Source organism: Cebidichthys violaceus, unplaced genomic scaffold (assembly GCF_023349555.1).
Source record: "Cebidichthys violaceus isolate CVI_PGR_0920_01 unplaced genomic scaffold, fCebVio1.0.p SCAF_48, whole genome shotgun sequence".
NCBI lineage: Eukaryota > Metazoa > Chordata > Actinopteri > Perciformes > Stichaeidae > Cebidichthys > Cebidichthys violaceus.
The window spans coordinates 1,634,860-1,652,101 of record NW_027176683.1 but is presented as its reverse complement, the minus strand read 5'-3'; the positions used below and the strand labels follow the sequence as shown (position 1 = coordinate 1,652,101).

At 45.8% G+C, this 17,242-nt stretch overlaps 1 protein-coding gene across 1 annotated transcript in view; it reads left to right on the top strand.

The window, feature by feature from the left end:
• Window positions 1–5,011: 5,011 nt before the first annotated feature.
• The window catches only part of syt11b (synaptotagmin XIb), a 17,160-nt gene continuing 4,929 nt past the window's right edge, over window positions 5,012–17,242 (top strand). Inside the window, exons 1-3 of the mRNA XM_068729948.1 lie at window positions 5,012–5,305; window positions 10,173–11,110; window positions 17,151–17,242. The exon at window positions 17,151–17,242 is cut by the window's right edge and continues 29 nt beyond it. Of these exons, the coding sequence (XP_068586049.1) occupies window positions 5,272–5,305; window positions 10,173–11,110; window positions 17,151–17,242 (1,064 nt within the window). The 5' untranslated portion in view covers window positions 5,012–5,271. The remainder of the gene's footprint in view (window positions 5,306–10,172; window positions 11,111–17,150) is intronic.

The following is a 17,242-nucleotide window of genomic DNA, read 5'->3' as shown; positions in this document are numbered from 1 at the left end:
CATCAGGGAACCTTACCTTTGAGCAGGAAAAAGAATTGCTTTTGTTACAGTTTTTCTCATGAGAAGGAGAAACAAAGAGTGGAAGTGGATAAGCAAGTGGAAATTGAGCGGTTGCAGTATAAAATAGAACAGGAAAAGATAGCATTGCAGAATGCGAAGTTAGGGTTAGTCAGAGATGGTAAGCTTTCTGAAGATGTTTTGCGTGCGGAAAATAGTTCATCATCGCGTTCTCGCGATATTGTGAGTAATTTGCATCTCTTGCCTAAGTTTAACGAGATGGATCCGGGTGTGTTTTTTACACTGTTTGAGCGGATTGCACAGGCAAGAAAGTGGTCAGATTCTGAGCAAACTTTGCTGTTGCAGTGTGACTTGTCAGGAAAAGCCCAGGAGGCATATGCAGCTTTAGGTAATGATCTAAATTAAAAATCAGTCAAGGCTGCTGTACTGAAGGCATACGAGTTGGTCCCTGAAGCATATCGCCAGCGTTTTAGGATGTTAGAAAGAAGGTTCAACCAGTCTCATATGGAGTTTGCGAGGGAGCTGACAAATAATTTCAATCGTTGGTGTATGTCTTCTGATGTTAATGATTTTGAAAGTTTGGGCAATTTGGTCGTCTTGGAACAGTCTAAGAACTTGCTGCCCAGTCGTGTTGCCACATATCTTACAGAGCGTAAGGTTACAACTGCCGCCCAGGCTGCGGGATTGGCTGATGAGTATGTGCTCATTCATAAAGGCCGGCTCGGTGAGCCTGTGTTGCAGAATGATAGAGGTGTTAAGTCATCTGGTCACTTCGGGGGTTTTCCAAGTGGGGCGCCTCGGGGAGTGCCTGAAATGGGAGAAAATATGTGCCATTACTGCCGTGAGGCAGGCCACTGGAAACAGGACTGCCCAATGCTTAGGGATAGGAGGCAGCAGGCTGGAGGTAGGCGGCTAAAACCTGCTGCACTGGTTGTAAGCGTTCATGGTCCTGCGGGAGTGTGGCACGGTGGGCATGCAGAATCTGGCGTGGTTCGAGGATCAGATGAGTCCTATCGACCTTTTGTCTCCGAAGGGTTTGTAACACAGACTGGTAGTGACATTAAGGTGCCTGTTAAGATTTTGAGGGATACGGGTGCTGTCAACTCCTATGTTCGAGACTCCATTTTGTCGTTTTCAGATGCGACAGATACAGGGGATAAAATCCTGATGCAAGGAATGGGGTTGAGGGTGTTGGCTGTCCCGGTGCCTACGCTGAATCTAGACTGTGGCTTGGTGCAGGGCAAAGTTCCTATTGGGGTGAGACCAACGTTACTAGTGGAAGGGATTGACATAATTTTGGGCAACGACCTGGCTGGCAGTGGTGTGTGGGCAGATGTGCCTCCTCCTCTGATAGTCACTCCCTCTCCTTCAGCTCCAGAACAGCCTGATGAGAGTGCTGTAAACTTTCCCGAAGTTTTCTCTGCATGTGCGATTACTCGGGTGATGAGTCGTGCTGAATCAAGAGGTAGATGTGGAGGAAAAATTGCTGTGTTTACCTGATTTTCCTTTGTCTGTGTCTCATAGTGATCTGCAGAGTGAACAGAGAGCAGATCCAGCCTTGGAGGAGTTGTTTGGATCAGTGCTGTCAGTTGGTGAGGTGAAACATGTTTCGAGGGGCTACCTTCTTCAGGATGGTATTTTGGGGAGGAAGTGGGTGCCCCATGGTGAGGATTTTGTTGGGGATCACATTTTTCAAGTTGTCATTCCAGCCAAGCTTCATGGTCATGTGTTAAGACTTGCTCGGTGGAATGAACTTCCCCCTGAAGTCAGGACAGCGGAGTCGCTGCCCATCTTTCGGCGCAGGCTGAAGACCCACCTCTTCAGGAAGTGCTACCCTGAGCCTTCAACTTAGCACTTATTGTATTCATACTAGCTTGTTGCACTTATTGTATTCATATTACTTATAGCACTAACTGTTTCTCTTGTTTCTGTACTTTGGCTCTGAGTTATGCTCTGCTTCAGGCTCTTAGATGCTTGTTTGGAAAAGGAAATGTACTTATGACTTCTGGTGACTAGTAGTTCTTTTGATTACCAATGTTGATGCACTTATTGTAAGTCGCTTTGGATAAAAGCGTCTGCTAAATGACTGTAATGTAATAATGTAATGTAATGCTCATGATGGATCAGGGCATTTGGGTGTCCGGAAAACACATGACCGGATATTACGCCATTTCTTCTGGCCACGAATGAAAAAGGATGTTTCTAGGCATATTAGAAAATGTAGTATGTGTCAGCTGGCTGGTAAGACCAATCAAGTCATTAAACGGGGTCCATTGTCTGTGTTTAAGGATGGCTGGAAGGAGTCAGATCCGCCCACCAACCTTATTGATTATGTGAATGGATTTAGGCATCGACTTTATTCTGCAGGGGTTGTTGTCTGTTCGGCTGAAAAATTCAGGGACCCTCGAGGTTAAAAGGGTTGTTCAGCCATTTGCCAGAAGCACAGGCTGAGGAATTGAAACGCAACTGTTTATCTTCTGGTTTGTTTGTTTGTTGCGGTGGTCCTGTGGGCCCCTATCTTATGGGGGGGGGGGGGTGACGACCGGCGACCCTGCCTGTTTGGCTGCCTTCCGTGGAGGTGGGTGTGGCAGAGGATTGTCAGGCAGAGTAGAAACACCTGATGCCATTAACAACACTGAGCCTGTGTGCCAGTGCAACCTTTATAAAAACCCTCTGGATCCTCAGTTGGCTCTCTCTCTCCTACTCGAGACACCCATTTTGGTTCAGGTTATGGTTGGTTTCGACACTTTGTTCGTCTTTTATGTTACTTTAAAACCTAATAAATAACTGTTAAACTGATTAATTGAATGCATCTCCCTTTTTTTTGTCATGGCCGAAGCCCGTCTTTGACCCAGTGAGAGAAAGACGGGGGGACACGTTGCTTCCCTTTTAGAAGGATCAAGCGTCGAGCAAGGAGTGTTGTGAAGGCTACGATCACATCGGCTTTATTTGGTGAAAGGCACGGGATTCCTCTGGTATTAAGCCAAAGAGTGCGTAAATTGGGTCCGGGTCAAATTGAGCTGCAAACATTTCACTATAAGCTTTAAAAATACTTATCCAAAACGTGGAGAGCTTCGGACATAACCAGAACATGAGTAATAAGTCTGCTGGCTGGCCTTTGCATCGAGGACATAACGGATCAGCGTTAGGCTAAATCTTTGCCAGTCTAGCATCAGTGCAATGGGCCCTGTGCACCACTGTTAGCTGTATGAGGTTATGTTTAGCGAATGTAGATGACGTATGTATCAAATCTTTTATTACCGTCGCCTTGTGTGCTATCGCCGCTGGCTAGGTCTGATCCGCCATCTTGTCTTTTCTCGCTCTTGCTTTCGGGTTGTTTACCTCTGGCTGTGTTCGATTTGCCCATGTTGAACTGAGCACAGTGTACACCGGAGCAGGAACACGTTTTAGAAGCAGGTCCTCCGAGTCTCAGACGGGTAAAAAAAACAGCAAATGCCGAGTAAATGTAAATTAGTGACAGAGCCCTTCCGACGAGCTGCCTACTCCGTACAGAAGCTGTGTTTCAGCTCTTTATTCCAACTGATTACTGACATATAAAACATGCCAACATTCATTTCTGAAACATTTACGATTGTCTAGAGGTGAAGCTATGTATCAGTGTCTAGATAATTAGCTCTCAGATGTTCTTCATGCTATCTGAAGAGAGGCGGAATAGTTGAGATGTGTTGTATAGCATGGAGCTCTTCAGTCATCTATAATTATGATTACTTCAGTCATATATAATTATATACATAATTATATATAATTATGTGCAGTGTATATGAGATGATGTCATCTGGTTTCACCAGAATCCGACCCGGTGGCTCCGATGACGAGCACTAAGAATACCTCTATAGAAACAGACCATCTTCTCTCTGATGGTCTCAGAGAAAGAGCTCAGCGGTCTGAAGGTTGGGGGTTCAAATCCCTCCTGGATTGTTTATCTTTCTCTCAACCCCTCAGAGCACTGTTTCATGAAGGGGTCTCTTATTGTGAAAAGCCTTGAGTCTTGAGGTAAAAATGTTGATATGAATTAAAACAGACCGTCACTAAAGGAAAGACAGATCATGAATAATAAAGAAGATATGAAAACATTAAAACACAAAAGCATCAATTTAAACCCATCCAGCTGTTTGTTTGAGGTATAATTCATCTAAATGTGCATTTAAGTACAGCTTCCTGTTTATTATCTAACACTGTGGTGACGCGGAAAAAGGGGGCGGGGCCTCCACTGCCGCGAGGACCAGTCCAGTGAGGAGGATGATGTAGTGACGTCTCACTCTGCTCACATTTCTGGGAAGCAATGAACAGATATTATTATCATATATATATATATATATATATATATATATATATATGTATATATATATACGTATATATGTATATATACGTATATATATACGTATATATATACGTGTATATATGTATATATACGTATATATATACGTATATATATATATACGTATATATATATACGTATATATATATACGTATATATATACATACGTATATGTATATATGTATATATATACATGTATGTATATATACATATATGTATATATGTATATATATACATATATACATATATGTATATATATACATGTATATATATGTATGTATATATACATATGTATATGTATATATATATATATGTATACATATTAGATATATGTCTCAATATGTGTGCAAAGTCGTGTATAAAATGATCCCATGTGATTTACACATTTGCACAACATCAACACATCTAGAAATAAGTAGTTTTCTCTCAGATGTAGTACAGTAAAAAGTACAATAGTTACCTCTGAGATGTAGTGTAGTAAAACGTACAAGTACCTTGACTTTGTTCTTAATTACTCGCAAATGTAGTACTGAGTTACATTCCACCACCGCTGTTTTTTCCCCGCGGAGTGAGTCGTCGCTCTTTAATACAACATCTTTGTTTCAGTCTCATCGCGAGCTCCTCCGCGCAGCCTCCCTGCATCCGAGCGCGAGCATCATCACTGCGCACCGAGCAGAAGAGACGAGGCTCTTTCAGCGGATACGAGACGTCTTCTCTCCCCCGGATCAGAGGCTGGTTTTCGGTCTTATTTTCTTTCTCTCCCCCCGTCGCTTCTCTATGGATGTGAAATAAAAACACCAAAAGCAGGACCGGTAGTCCAGTGGGTGTCCCCTCTCTCTCTCTCTGTCTCTCTCCATCTCTGCGCTCTTCCTTCCCCGCTCCGTCAGGACCGCATTCTGCCACTAATACACAAAATGGCGGACATCATCGAGCTTGGACCCGCCTACGGTGAGACCCTTTAACGTCGATATAACTCTTTCTAAAATACTCAAAGTCTCATTTAATCAGCGTTGTGTGTTGTTTCATCGTGCATACAGCAGGTGCATTGGACTAACATGTCCACGTGTCATCATCACAGCCAGTTTAACGGCCGTCATGATGGAAACACCCGCTATTTAATGACGCTTCTGCCTCTTTCTGTCACTCATCGGTGTGTCTGACTCCATTAAAGCCGTTTAGATATATATATAGATATATATATATATATATATAGATATATATAGATATATATATACAGTACATATGAACATACACATGTACAATATAACCTAACGTACGTAGATTAAATATGTGTTTAAAGTCAAGCTTTGATTGAAACGTGTTGTTGTGAATGTGAATAATAACGTCATCATCAAACAGGGCGTCTGCCTCTCGCGGGCCTCATCGGTGTGCGTGCGCGTGCCAGTCGGGGTGGGTATCTGGGGTGACGTCATGTCTGAACCCGGAGTACGACTGTGAGGGGGGGGGTAATTCAATGTAGATACTACACTGTGAAAATACTGCATTACAGTAAAAGTACTACTACCACGGTGTAGTAATACTGTGTTAAAGTACTTCTACCACGGTGTAGTAATACTGTGTTAAAGTACTACTACCACGGTGTAATAATACTGCATTACAGTAAAAGTACTACTACCACGGTGTAGTAATACTGTTACAGTAAAAGTACTACTACCACGGTGTAATAATACTGTGTTAAAGTACTACTACCACGGTGTAGTAATACTGCATTACAGTACTACTACCAGGTAGTAATAATACTGCGTGTAGTAATACTGCGTGTAGTAATACTGCGTTAAAGTACTACTACCACAGTGTAATAATACTGCGTTAAAGTACTACTACCACAGTGTAATAATACTGCGTTAAAGTACTGCTACCACGGTGTAATAGTACTGCGTTAAAGTACTACTACCACGGTGTAATAGTACTGCGTTAAAGTACTACTACCACGGTGTAATAGTACTGCGTTAAAGTCCTACTACCACGGTGTAATAGTACTGCGTTACAGTAAAGGTACTACTACCACAGTGTAATAGTACTGTGTTAAAGTACTACTGCCACGGTGTAGTAATACTGCGTTAAAGTACTACTACCACAGTGTAATAGTACTGTGTTAAAGTACTACTACCACGGTGTAATAGTACTGCGTTACAGTAAAAGTACTACTACCACGGTGTAATAATACTGCGTTACAGTAAAAGTACTACTACCACAGTGTAATAGTACTGTGTTAAAGTACTACTACCACAGTGTAATAGTACTGCGTTACAGTAAAAGTACTACTACCACAGTGTAATAGTACTGTGTTAAAGTACTACTACCACAGTGTAATAGTACTGCGTTACAGTAAAAGTACTACTACCACAGTGTAATAGTACTGTGTTAAAGTACTACTACCACGGTGTAATAGTACTGCGTTAAAGTAAAAGTACTACTACCACGGTGTAATAGTACTGTGTTACAGTACTACTACCACGGTGTGATAGTACTGTGTTAAAGTACTACTACCACGGTGTAATAGTACTGTGTTAAAGTACTACTACCACAGTGTAATAGTACTGCGTTACAGTAAAAGTACTACTACCACGGTGTAATAGTACTGTGTTACAATACTACTACCACGGTGTGATAGTACTGTGTTAAAGTACTACTACCATGGTGTGATAGTACTGCATTACAGTACTACTAGCACGGTGTAATAGTACTGCGTTACAGTACTACTACCACAGTGTAATAGTACTGTGTTAAAGTACTACTACCACAGTGTAATAGTACTGCGTTACAGTAAAAGCACTACTACCACAGTGTAATAGTACTGTGTTAAAGTACTACTACCACTGTGTAATAGTACTGCGTTACAGTAAAAGTACTACTACCACAGTGTAATAGTACTGTGTTACAGTACTACTACCACGGTGTAATAGTACTGTGTTAAAGTACTACTACCACCGTGTAATAGTACTGTGTTAAAGTACTACTACCACAGTGTAATAGTACTGCGTTACAGTAAAAGTACTACTACCACGGTGTAATAGTACTGTGTTACAGTACTACTACCACGGTGTAATAGTACTGTACTGTGTTACAGTACTACTACCACAGTGTGATAGTACTGCGTTAAAGTACTACTACCACTGTGTGATAGTACTGTGTTAAAGTACTACTACCACGGTGTGATAGTACTGCGTTACAGTACTACTACCACGGTGTAGTAATACTGCGTTAAAGTACTACTACCACAGTGTAATAGTACTGTTAAAGTACTACTACCACAGTGTAATAGTACTGCATTACAGTAAAAGTACTACTACCACAGTGTAATAGTACTGTGTTACAGTACTACTACCACGGTGTGATAGTACTGCGTTAAAGTACTACTACCACGGTGTGATAGTACTGCGTTACAGTACTACTACCACGGTGTAATAGTACTGCGTTAATGTACTACTACCACGGTGTGATAGTACTGCGTTACAGTACTGTTACAGTACTACTACCACGGTGTGATAGTACTGTGTTAAAGTACTACTACCACGGTGTGATAGTACTGCGTTACAGTACTACTACCACGGTGTAATAGTACTGCATTAAAGTACTACTACCACGGTATGATAGTACTGCGTTACAGTACTACTACCACGGTGTAATAGTACTGCGTTAAAGTACTACTACCACGGTGTGATAGTACTGCGTTACAGTACTACTACCACGGTGTAATAGTACTGCGTTAAAGTACTACTACCACGGTGTGATAGTACTGCGTTACAGTACTGTTACAGTACTACTACCACGGTGTAATAGTACTGTGTTACAGTACTACTACCACGGTGTGATAGTACTGTCATAATGTATCTATATTAAATCATTAAAGTTAGATGAATTATTTATTCTCAGGAATGTTTCTCACTTTTACTTTAAAGTCAACATTAATAATAAAAAGGGGGCGTGGTTTAGTGCAGCCTCCGGCTACCTATTGGCTCACATCTGGCCAATCAGGAGCGAGTATTTCTTGTGGAGAATTAAAGTTGATGCAGCAGATCAGAAACTCTTCTTCAGTTGGTTTAATCTGTGTGTGTGTGTGTGTGTGTGTGTGTGTGTGTGTGTGTGTGTGTGTGTGTGTTGCTAGGCAGCGAACTCAGCTGCTTTCAGCTCTCTCCAAAACATGACATCATCGTGTTTGAGTCTGAATGAACGTCAACAACAGGAAGCAGGAAGGAGGTTCTTCTGGGTCGATTTGTTGTGATTTAGTGGATCTACAGTATAAAGTACCACATGTACCTGTGAGGTGTAGTACAGTATAAAGTACCACATGTACCTGTGAGGTGTAGTACAGTATAAAGTACCACATGTACCTGTGAGGTGTAGTACAGTATAAAGTACTATGACGTTTGTCTTTCAGTGAACAGCGGCAAGATTATAAGATAAGAAACAAACGTTGTACTACCTTACTCTAAGATAATAAATACTAAACTACTTGAAATTAATATGAATAAATTAAACATGATTGACCCTCGGCTAAGCCCCGCCCCCCACTGCTATTTAAGTTTAGAGAGACACGTCAAACAGCTGTTCTCATCATCAGGGTGCTCTTATATTCGGGCCAATACGGTAATGTGTGTGTGTGTGTGTGTGTGTGTGTGTGTGTGTGTCAGATGAGGACAACAATACTCCTCTGTACAGAAAACAAAGACCTCCACAAACTCCTCCTCTTCCTTCTCCTCTTCCTCATCTCCCTCCTCTTCCTTCTCCTCTTCCTCATCTCCCTCCTCTTCCTCCTCCTCTTCTTCCTCTACCTCCTGTTTAAGATGACTATTATATATATATATATATATATATATATATATATATATATATATATATATACATGATAATTACACTGTGATGGTTAACGTTAAACTTTATTGACACTGTGATGTTAACGTTAAAACTTTATTTATACTGTGATGGTTAACGTTAAACTTTATTGACACTGTGATGGTTAACGTTAAACTTTATTTACACTGTGATGGTTAACATTAAACTTTATTGACATCGTGATGGTTAACGTTAAACTATATTTACACCGTGATGGTTAACGTTAAACTTTATTTACACTGTGATGTTAACGTTAAACTTTTACACTGTGATGGTTAACGTTAAACTTTATTTACACTCTGATGGTTAACGTTAAACTTTTACACTGTGATGGTTAACGTTAAACTTTATTTACACTCTGATGGTTAACGTTAAACTTTTACACTGTGATGGTTAACGTTAAACTTTATTTACACTGTGATGGTTAACGTTAAACTTTATTTACACTGTGATGGTTAACGTTAAACTTTATTGACACTGTGATGGTTAACGTTAAAACTTTATTTACACTGTGATGGTTAACGTTAAACTTTATTTACACCGTGATGGTTAACGTTAAACTTTATTTACACCGTGATGGTTAACGTTAAACTTTATTTACACTCTGATGGTTAACGTTAAACTTTATTTACACCGTGATGGTTAACGTTAAACTTTATTTACACCGTGATGGTTAACGTTAAACTTTATTTACACTCTGATGGTTAACGTTAAACTTTATTTACACCGTGATGGTTAACGTTAAACTTTTACACTGTGATGGTTAACGTTAAACTTTATTTACACTGTGATGGTTAACGTTAAACTTTATTGACACTGTGATGGTTAATGTTAAACTTTATTTACACTGTGATGGTTAACGTTAAACTTTATTGACACTGTGATGGTTAACGTTAAACTTTATTTACACTTATATATCTGTACTTATTAAATGGTTGTTCTGGTGTTTCTGTCTCAGCCATGTCTCCGGTCCTGGCGGGCTTCCTGGGAGCTGGTGTTCTGGTCTTGGTGGTGGTAGTTTTGGTTCTGCTCTGGTCTTTCTGTCAGCGTCGCTACCTGCGCAGCTCTGGACGCTACAAGCTGCACGGCGACCGCTACTGTGACGCCGAAGACCCCCCATACAAGTTCATCCACATGCTGAAGGGCATCAGCATTTATCCAGAATCCCTCAGCAGCAGCAAGAGGATCGTGCGAGGCATCCGGCGCGCGGACCGCTCCAACCGCGACGGAGAGCGTGGCTGCACCGCCGCTGGCGCCGGTGTTGGTCCCGCTAGCGGCTCTGGGCGGGGCATGGTACTGGTGGACGCTGAGAACAACATCCTGGACGTCCCAGGACAGTTACAGATGAGTCACCTCGTCCCCCCCGCCGGGCCGGTGGAGCGGGCCTTGCCGGTCCGCGCCGACTACTGCTGCCTGGACAGCAGCTCGGCCAGCAGCAGCCAAACCAGCAGCAAGACGGCATCCCCCTTCAGCCCCGCCTCCTCGCAGACGGAGCCCGAGCCCAGTCTGGGCGCCGTCAGCCTCACGGTCGACTACAACTTCCCCAAAAAGGCCCTGGTGGTGACCGTCGTCGGGGCCCGGGGGCTCCCCGCCATGGACGAGCAGGCCGGCAGCTCGGACCCGTACGTGAAGATGACCATCCTGCCGGAGAAGAAGCACCGCGTCAAGACCCGCGTGCTGAGGAAGACCCTGGACCCGCTGTTCGACGAGACCTTCACCTTCTACGGCGTGGCCTACAGCTCGCTGCCAGAGCTAACGCTGCACTTCCTGGTGCTCAGCTTTGACCGTTTCGCCCGTGACGACGTCATCGGCGAGGCCGTGGTGCCGCTGAAGGGCGTGGACCCGAGCACGGGCCGAGTCCACCTGAGCCAGCAGATCACCAAGAGGAACATGCAGGTGAGTGACGGACGTTCCATCTGTCCATCCCAACAGCATACCACTCAGGTCAACACTGTTAGCATCATCACCTTCTAGCACGTTACCTTGTAGCACCGTTACCTTCTAGCACCGTTACCTTCTAGCACCGTTACCTTCTAGCACGTTACCTTTTAGCACGTTACCTTCTAGCACCGTTACCTTCTAGCACCGTTACCTTCTAGCACGTTACCTTTTAGCACGTTACCTTCTAGCACCGTTACCTTCTAGCATATTACCTTCTAGCACGCAACCTTCTAGCATCGTTACCTTCTAGCACCTCTCCTCCTCTCCTCTCTCCTCTCCTCTCCTTCTCTCTCCTCTCCTCTCCTCTCCTCGTTTCCGTTTCCGGTTCCGTGTGAGTGTGCGTGGTGGACGTGTGAGCAGTGGATGCGTGATAGTGGTTTTGTTTAACTTTTTTTCGGGAGCATGGCGTCCTCTGAGACGCCACCCCCGTCAATCCGGCAGGGAGTCCGGATAGTCCCACCGGACAGCAGCGTGTCGGTAGAGGAGGTGCTGCTGGCTGTCGGAGAGCAGGTGGGACACAACAACCTCTCGTTTTCATCCCGGATGAATAAAGCCGTGGTTGTGTTCATGACGAGCGAGGCGTTTGTCCACAAGCTGGTGGAGAGCGGCGTGTTTCTCAGGGACAGCTTTGTGCAGGTGTCTCCGCTCTCAGTGCCGTCTACGAGGATCACCGTGTCCGGTGTTCCGCCGTTTATACCGAACGACCTGCTGGAAAACGAGCTGCGCAGGTTTGGAAAGTTTGCCAGCAGTTTTAAAACGGTAAGTTTGGGATGCAAGGATCCCAAACTAAAGCATGTGCTGTCGCTGAGGAGGCAGGTCTTCATGTTCCTGGAGACACCTGCACAAACACTGGAGGTGTCCTTCAGGGTGAAACACGGGGAGGGTTCCTATATGGTCTACGCGAGCTCGGGACAGCTCAAATGCTTTGAGTGCGGGGATGTGGGACATAAACGTTTTGCGTGTCCGCATAAGCAGCAGAGAAGCGCGGAGACCCTTGCCGCGGACGCGGCTGTTCTCGCGGCTTGCGAGGTCGCTGATGGGACCGCGGCTGCTCTCGCGGCTCCGGCCGCGGACACTGCGGATCCCGCCGGCGGCGCTTCCTCGTCTTCTGATAACAAAAATGTCGACAAGGAGGATCAGGGTCAGGCTCACAACCTGCAGGCTCCTGTGGTTGTGCAGAACCTCACTGCGTCTGGTACCAAAGCACCACCTCAGTCTGTAGAACTCCGTGAAGAGGCAGCCACAGGTGCTGCAGGTGGAGATCACACCATAGGCTTAGATGAAGGACAGAGCGTAGGGTCTGTGTCCAACAGCCAGCTGTCTTGTGAAGGAGAGGACATGGAGGAGGAGAGTGAATCAGATACTGCATCTAACTCTGAAGCGTGCGTTAAAAGCTCTGATCTGTACTCACTAGAGGACATTAACTCGTTTTTGGACGTAACTTACAAAAGATCTGTAAAAGTGAGTGAATATTTCGGTGACACTGAGAAGTTCATTCACTCTGTTGGGGTGGTGCAGAGACAGGTGGGCTTTGACCTTTTAGATGAACGAAAGCGCTTCCGTCTAAAGAAACACATCACAACCCTGAGGAAAGTAAGAAAAAGTAAAAGGGTTAAAACCACTAAGACAGTTTAACATGATCATGTGTCACACGGGGTTTTCCACTTTTCACTCCATCCACTCCATCAGATGAAGTGGACTGGGGTCTATGGTGGGAGGGCTCATGCACCCTGAGCCACGGCACCAATCTCAGTGCCGGAGTAGCCGTGCTGTTTAGAACAGCGGCCAATGCAACAGTGCTGTCTGTCACTGAGGTGGTGAAGGGTCGTCTGCTGATGGTGAGGGCGGAGATAGAGGGCTCGCTTTACTGCTTCCTGAATATATATGCACCGAATCAGGGGTCAGAAAGAGCACGCTTCTTCACTGTGCTGCAAAACGAACTTCAGAGCTGCCATCAGGAGCAACTGATCATCGGAGGGGACTTCAACTGCACTCTAGACTTCACCATAGACAGGAACAGTGAGGAACCACACCCACTGTCAGCTCAGAGTCTCCGCAACGTCATCACACACCTAGATCTGTTGGACGCATGGAGAGTAAAACACCCACAAAACAGGCAGTACACATGGGTCAGGGTCAGCAGCGACAGGATAAGTGCAGCCAGGCTGGACAGAATCTACATCTCGCACAGTCTCAGTTCCAGACTGAAAAACAGCAAAATCAGTCCAGTCGGGTTCACCGATCACCACCTCGTCAGCTTAGGCTTGATAACCTCACCGGGTGAAAGGGTTAACTCCTACTGGCATTTTAATAACAAACTTCTACAGGACAGAACTTTTTGTCAGAGCTTTGGGGTTCTTTGGCAGCAGTGGAAAACTGAAAAAGTTTGTTTCAGTTCTCTGAAACAGTGGTGGGAGGTCGGAAAAGCACAGATCCGTGTGTTCTGCCAGCAGTACACCTAAAACGCCACCGCTAAAGTCAAGTCTGCTGTCAAGGACCTTGAAGCTAACATAAAGAACATTGAGGAAGGCTTCCAGAGAGACCCAGATCCCAGTGTGGGCCAACTGCTGAAGGAGAGGAGGATGGAGTTGAGCTCCTTCCTGCAGGAGAGAGTGAAAGGAGCTCTGGTCAGGTCCCGTTTTCTCCAGTTGAAGGACATGGACGCCCCTAGTTCGTTTTTCTTCAACCTGGAGAGATCGGTGGCGCAGAGGAAGCGGATGACCTGTCTGAAGCTCCCAGGAGGCAGGATAACCACCGACCAGAGGGAGATGAGGACTCATGCCGTGGGCTTCTACGCTGCTCTTTTTGGGGAGGAGCAGTGCTGTACAGAGAGCCGTAAGGAGCTCCTGGAGGGTCTTCCACAGCTCAGTCCAGCAGAGAGGGCTACGCTGGACGGAGAGCTGACGCTGGAGGAGCTGACGGCTGCAGTGAACCAGATGGCTTCAGGGAAGACTCCGGGAATCGACGGCCTCTCCACGGATTTCTTTAAGCAGTTCTGGAACATTATCGGTTCTGACTTACATTGTGTTTTGTTGGAATGTTTTAAAACGGGATCACTTCCGGTCTCGTGCCAGCGGGCGGTACTCTCCCTGCTGCCCAAGAAGGGCGACTTGGCCCTTCTGAAGAACTGGAGACCAGTGGCCCTGCTGTGTACTGACTATAAGGTGCTTTCCTGAGCCTTGTCTAACAGACTGAGAGAACACTTGGAAGTGATTGTAAATAGTGATCAGACATACTGTATCCCAGACAGGACAGTGATGGACAACATTTTTGTGATTCGTGATGTGCTCGATGTTTGTAATTTCACGATGTCAATGTCGGTATCGTCTCACTTGACCAGGAGAAGGCGTTCGACAGGGTGGATCACTCCTATCTTTTTTCTGCACTTAGGGCATTTGGGCTTGGTGATGGTTTTTTGTCTTGGGTGGGTTTGCTGTACAGTGGTGCGGTATGTATGGTTAAAATGGGAGCAGGGCTGAGTCGCCCGATCCCGGTACAGCGAGGGATTAGGCAGGGATGTCCGATCTCAGGCCAATTATACAGTCTTGCTTTTGAGCCTCTCTTGTGCAGGCTGAGGAGTCGGCTCAGTGGTCTGGCACTGCCTGGGTCCTCCAGTCTTTGTCGTCCCCTCGCTGTATCTGCGTATGCTGACGATGTAAACGTCTTCGTCAGGGACCAGGGAGATGTTCAATGTCTGCAGGATATTTTGTCTCTGTATGAGAGGGCTTCATCTGCACGGGTGAACTGGGGGAAATCTGAAGGCTTATTGGTGGGACACTGGAGACATCAGACGGTGCCTCGCCTGCCTGGAGGTCTTCAGTGGGGAAAAGGAGGCCTAAAGGTGTTGGGGGTGTTCTTAGGTTCTGAGGACTTTCAGAAAAAGAACTGGGAGGGAGTCAAGGAGAAGGTGTGTGCTCGGTTCTCTCGTTGGAAATGGTTGATACCACAGTTGTCATATAGGGGAAGAGTTCTGGTTGCTAATAACTTGGTTGCCTCGACTCTGTGGCACAGACTCATCGCGCTGACGCCTCCAGGAGGCCTCATAGCGGAAATACAGAGGTCGGTAGTGGACTTTTTCTGGTCTGGCCGGCACTGGATTCGTGCAGCAGCTCTTTATCTGCCTGTGGCAGAGGGAGGGCAGGGCCTCATTGACATCCAGTCGAGGATCGCCTCATTCAGACTCAGGACTGCGCAAAAGCTGCTCTATGGCTGTGGCCCTACCTGGATGGACACTGCTAGACTGCTGCTGAGGAGAGCTGGGCGGTTGGGATATGATAAGCAGCTCTTTCTCCTACAACATGAGAAAGTGGACTTGGCCGGGCTGACACCATTCTACGGCTCTGTTCTGCAGGCGTGGCAGATCTTTACCACTTCACGTAAAGCTGAGGAGACTCCAGGCGTGTGGCTGCTGGAGGAACCTCTGTTCTTCAACAGATTCATCGGGGCTCAAACGCTGCAGTCTGCCAGCCTGCGAACACAACTAAGACAAGCCGGCTGTACTAAACTGGGGCATTTGTTGAAGATGTCAGCGACGGCAGCATCCAGGGTCACCTTTAGGCAGAAGGCCAACATCACGTCTGTCAGGCTGATCAACAGAGTAGTGGAGGAGGTCTGTGCCGCCCTGCCACAACACCTGAGAGCGTTTGCAGGAAACTGTACTCTGTCTGACCAGTGGGATGAAGAGAGTGAGTACACTCCCCCCACTCTGCTCATTGCCCCAGCTGTGGGCGACTGGCAGAGGGGAGGAAACAAGCTGCTGACGTTCACAACCCCTCGCCTGGACAAGTTTCATGTGGCAGAAAAGAAGGCAATTTATGAAATCTGTGTAAAGGTTTTGAACTTGCGCTCTCTGGCAGGGTTGAAGGAGTCGAGGTGGACCGAGTTTTTTGGCCCAGAGTTTTCCCCGAAAGGCAGCTGGAGGTGCATGTACAAGCTGCCCGTTGAGAAGCGGACAGCAGACCTCCAGTGGAGGGTTGTGCATGGAGCTGTAGCCACGAACAGATACCGGGCACACCTGGATCCACACATTGGTGAGGAGTGTGATTTCTGCTCTCGGACCGAGACCCTGGAGCACCTGTTTGTTCAATGTCCTCGGCTCTCGGCACTATTTGAACGTTTAAAGAGGTGGTTTCAGGGTCTCGGAGAAGACTTTTCTTTCACTTTATTCATCTTTGGTCCAAAATACTGTGTAAAAAAGAAGGCTGTCCACACTCTGATGAACTTTTTATCTGGTTCTGCCAAGTTGGCCATCTGGCTAACACGCAAGAATCGGGTTAGGGATGCCGGCAGTGAAGATCCAGTAAGAGTTCTGGAGGGTCTGTTGAAGGTCCGGCTCAGGGTGGAACACACCTACTACCAGACGGTGGACAATTTAAAGGATTTCAGGGACAGATGGATGACTGGGAGCATTTTGTGCTCAGTGGTGCTGCTGGAGAGCTGGTGGTGAACTTCTGAACGTATTGATCTTTGACATAGATTGTTTATTTGTTCTTTGGTGTTTTAACTTGTTTATTTTTGTTTTGTTTTGATTTATTTGAAGTTTTTATTTTTTTTCCCATTTTTTTGCTTTTCAAATGATGTTTTAGAATGTTTCTGGTTTCACTGGAATAGTGAAATAAAGGAACTTTAAAACCCAAACCCTCTTCTCTCCTCACCTCTCCCCTCACCTCTCCTCTCTCTCCTCCTCTCCTCCCCTCACCTCTCCTCTCTCTCCTCTTCTCGTTCACTTCCTGAAGTTCAGTCATAGTGTCTCTGATTTGTGGTCACATGGCTGTTGGTCTCAGATGAGTCATGACGTCATCGTGTCTCTGAGGTTCTGCTTAAAGTGAACATTTTATTAGAGGCGACGTTCATAATGAGACGACATCAGGACTTTAAGTTTAGTTTTGTTCGTCACACGTGATGTGTTCGAGGACCGTCGTAAAGATGAAGCCCTGCCGCTTCTAGCTCTGGTGAGTGTCGTCGATTGTTTACATGAAGCCTGTGTGTGTTTCAGTGTGAGAGTCGTGGAGAGCTGCTGGCGTCTCTGTCCTACCAGCCGGTGTCTCACCGCCTCAGCGTGGTCGTCCTGAAGGCCCGACACCTCCC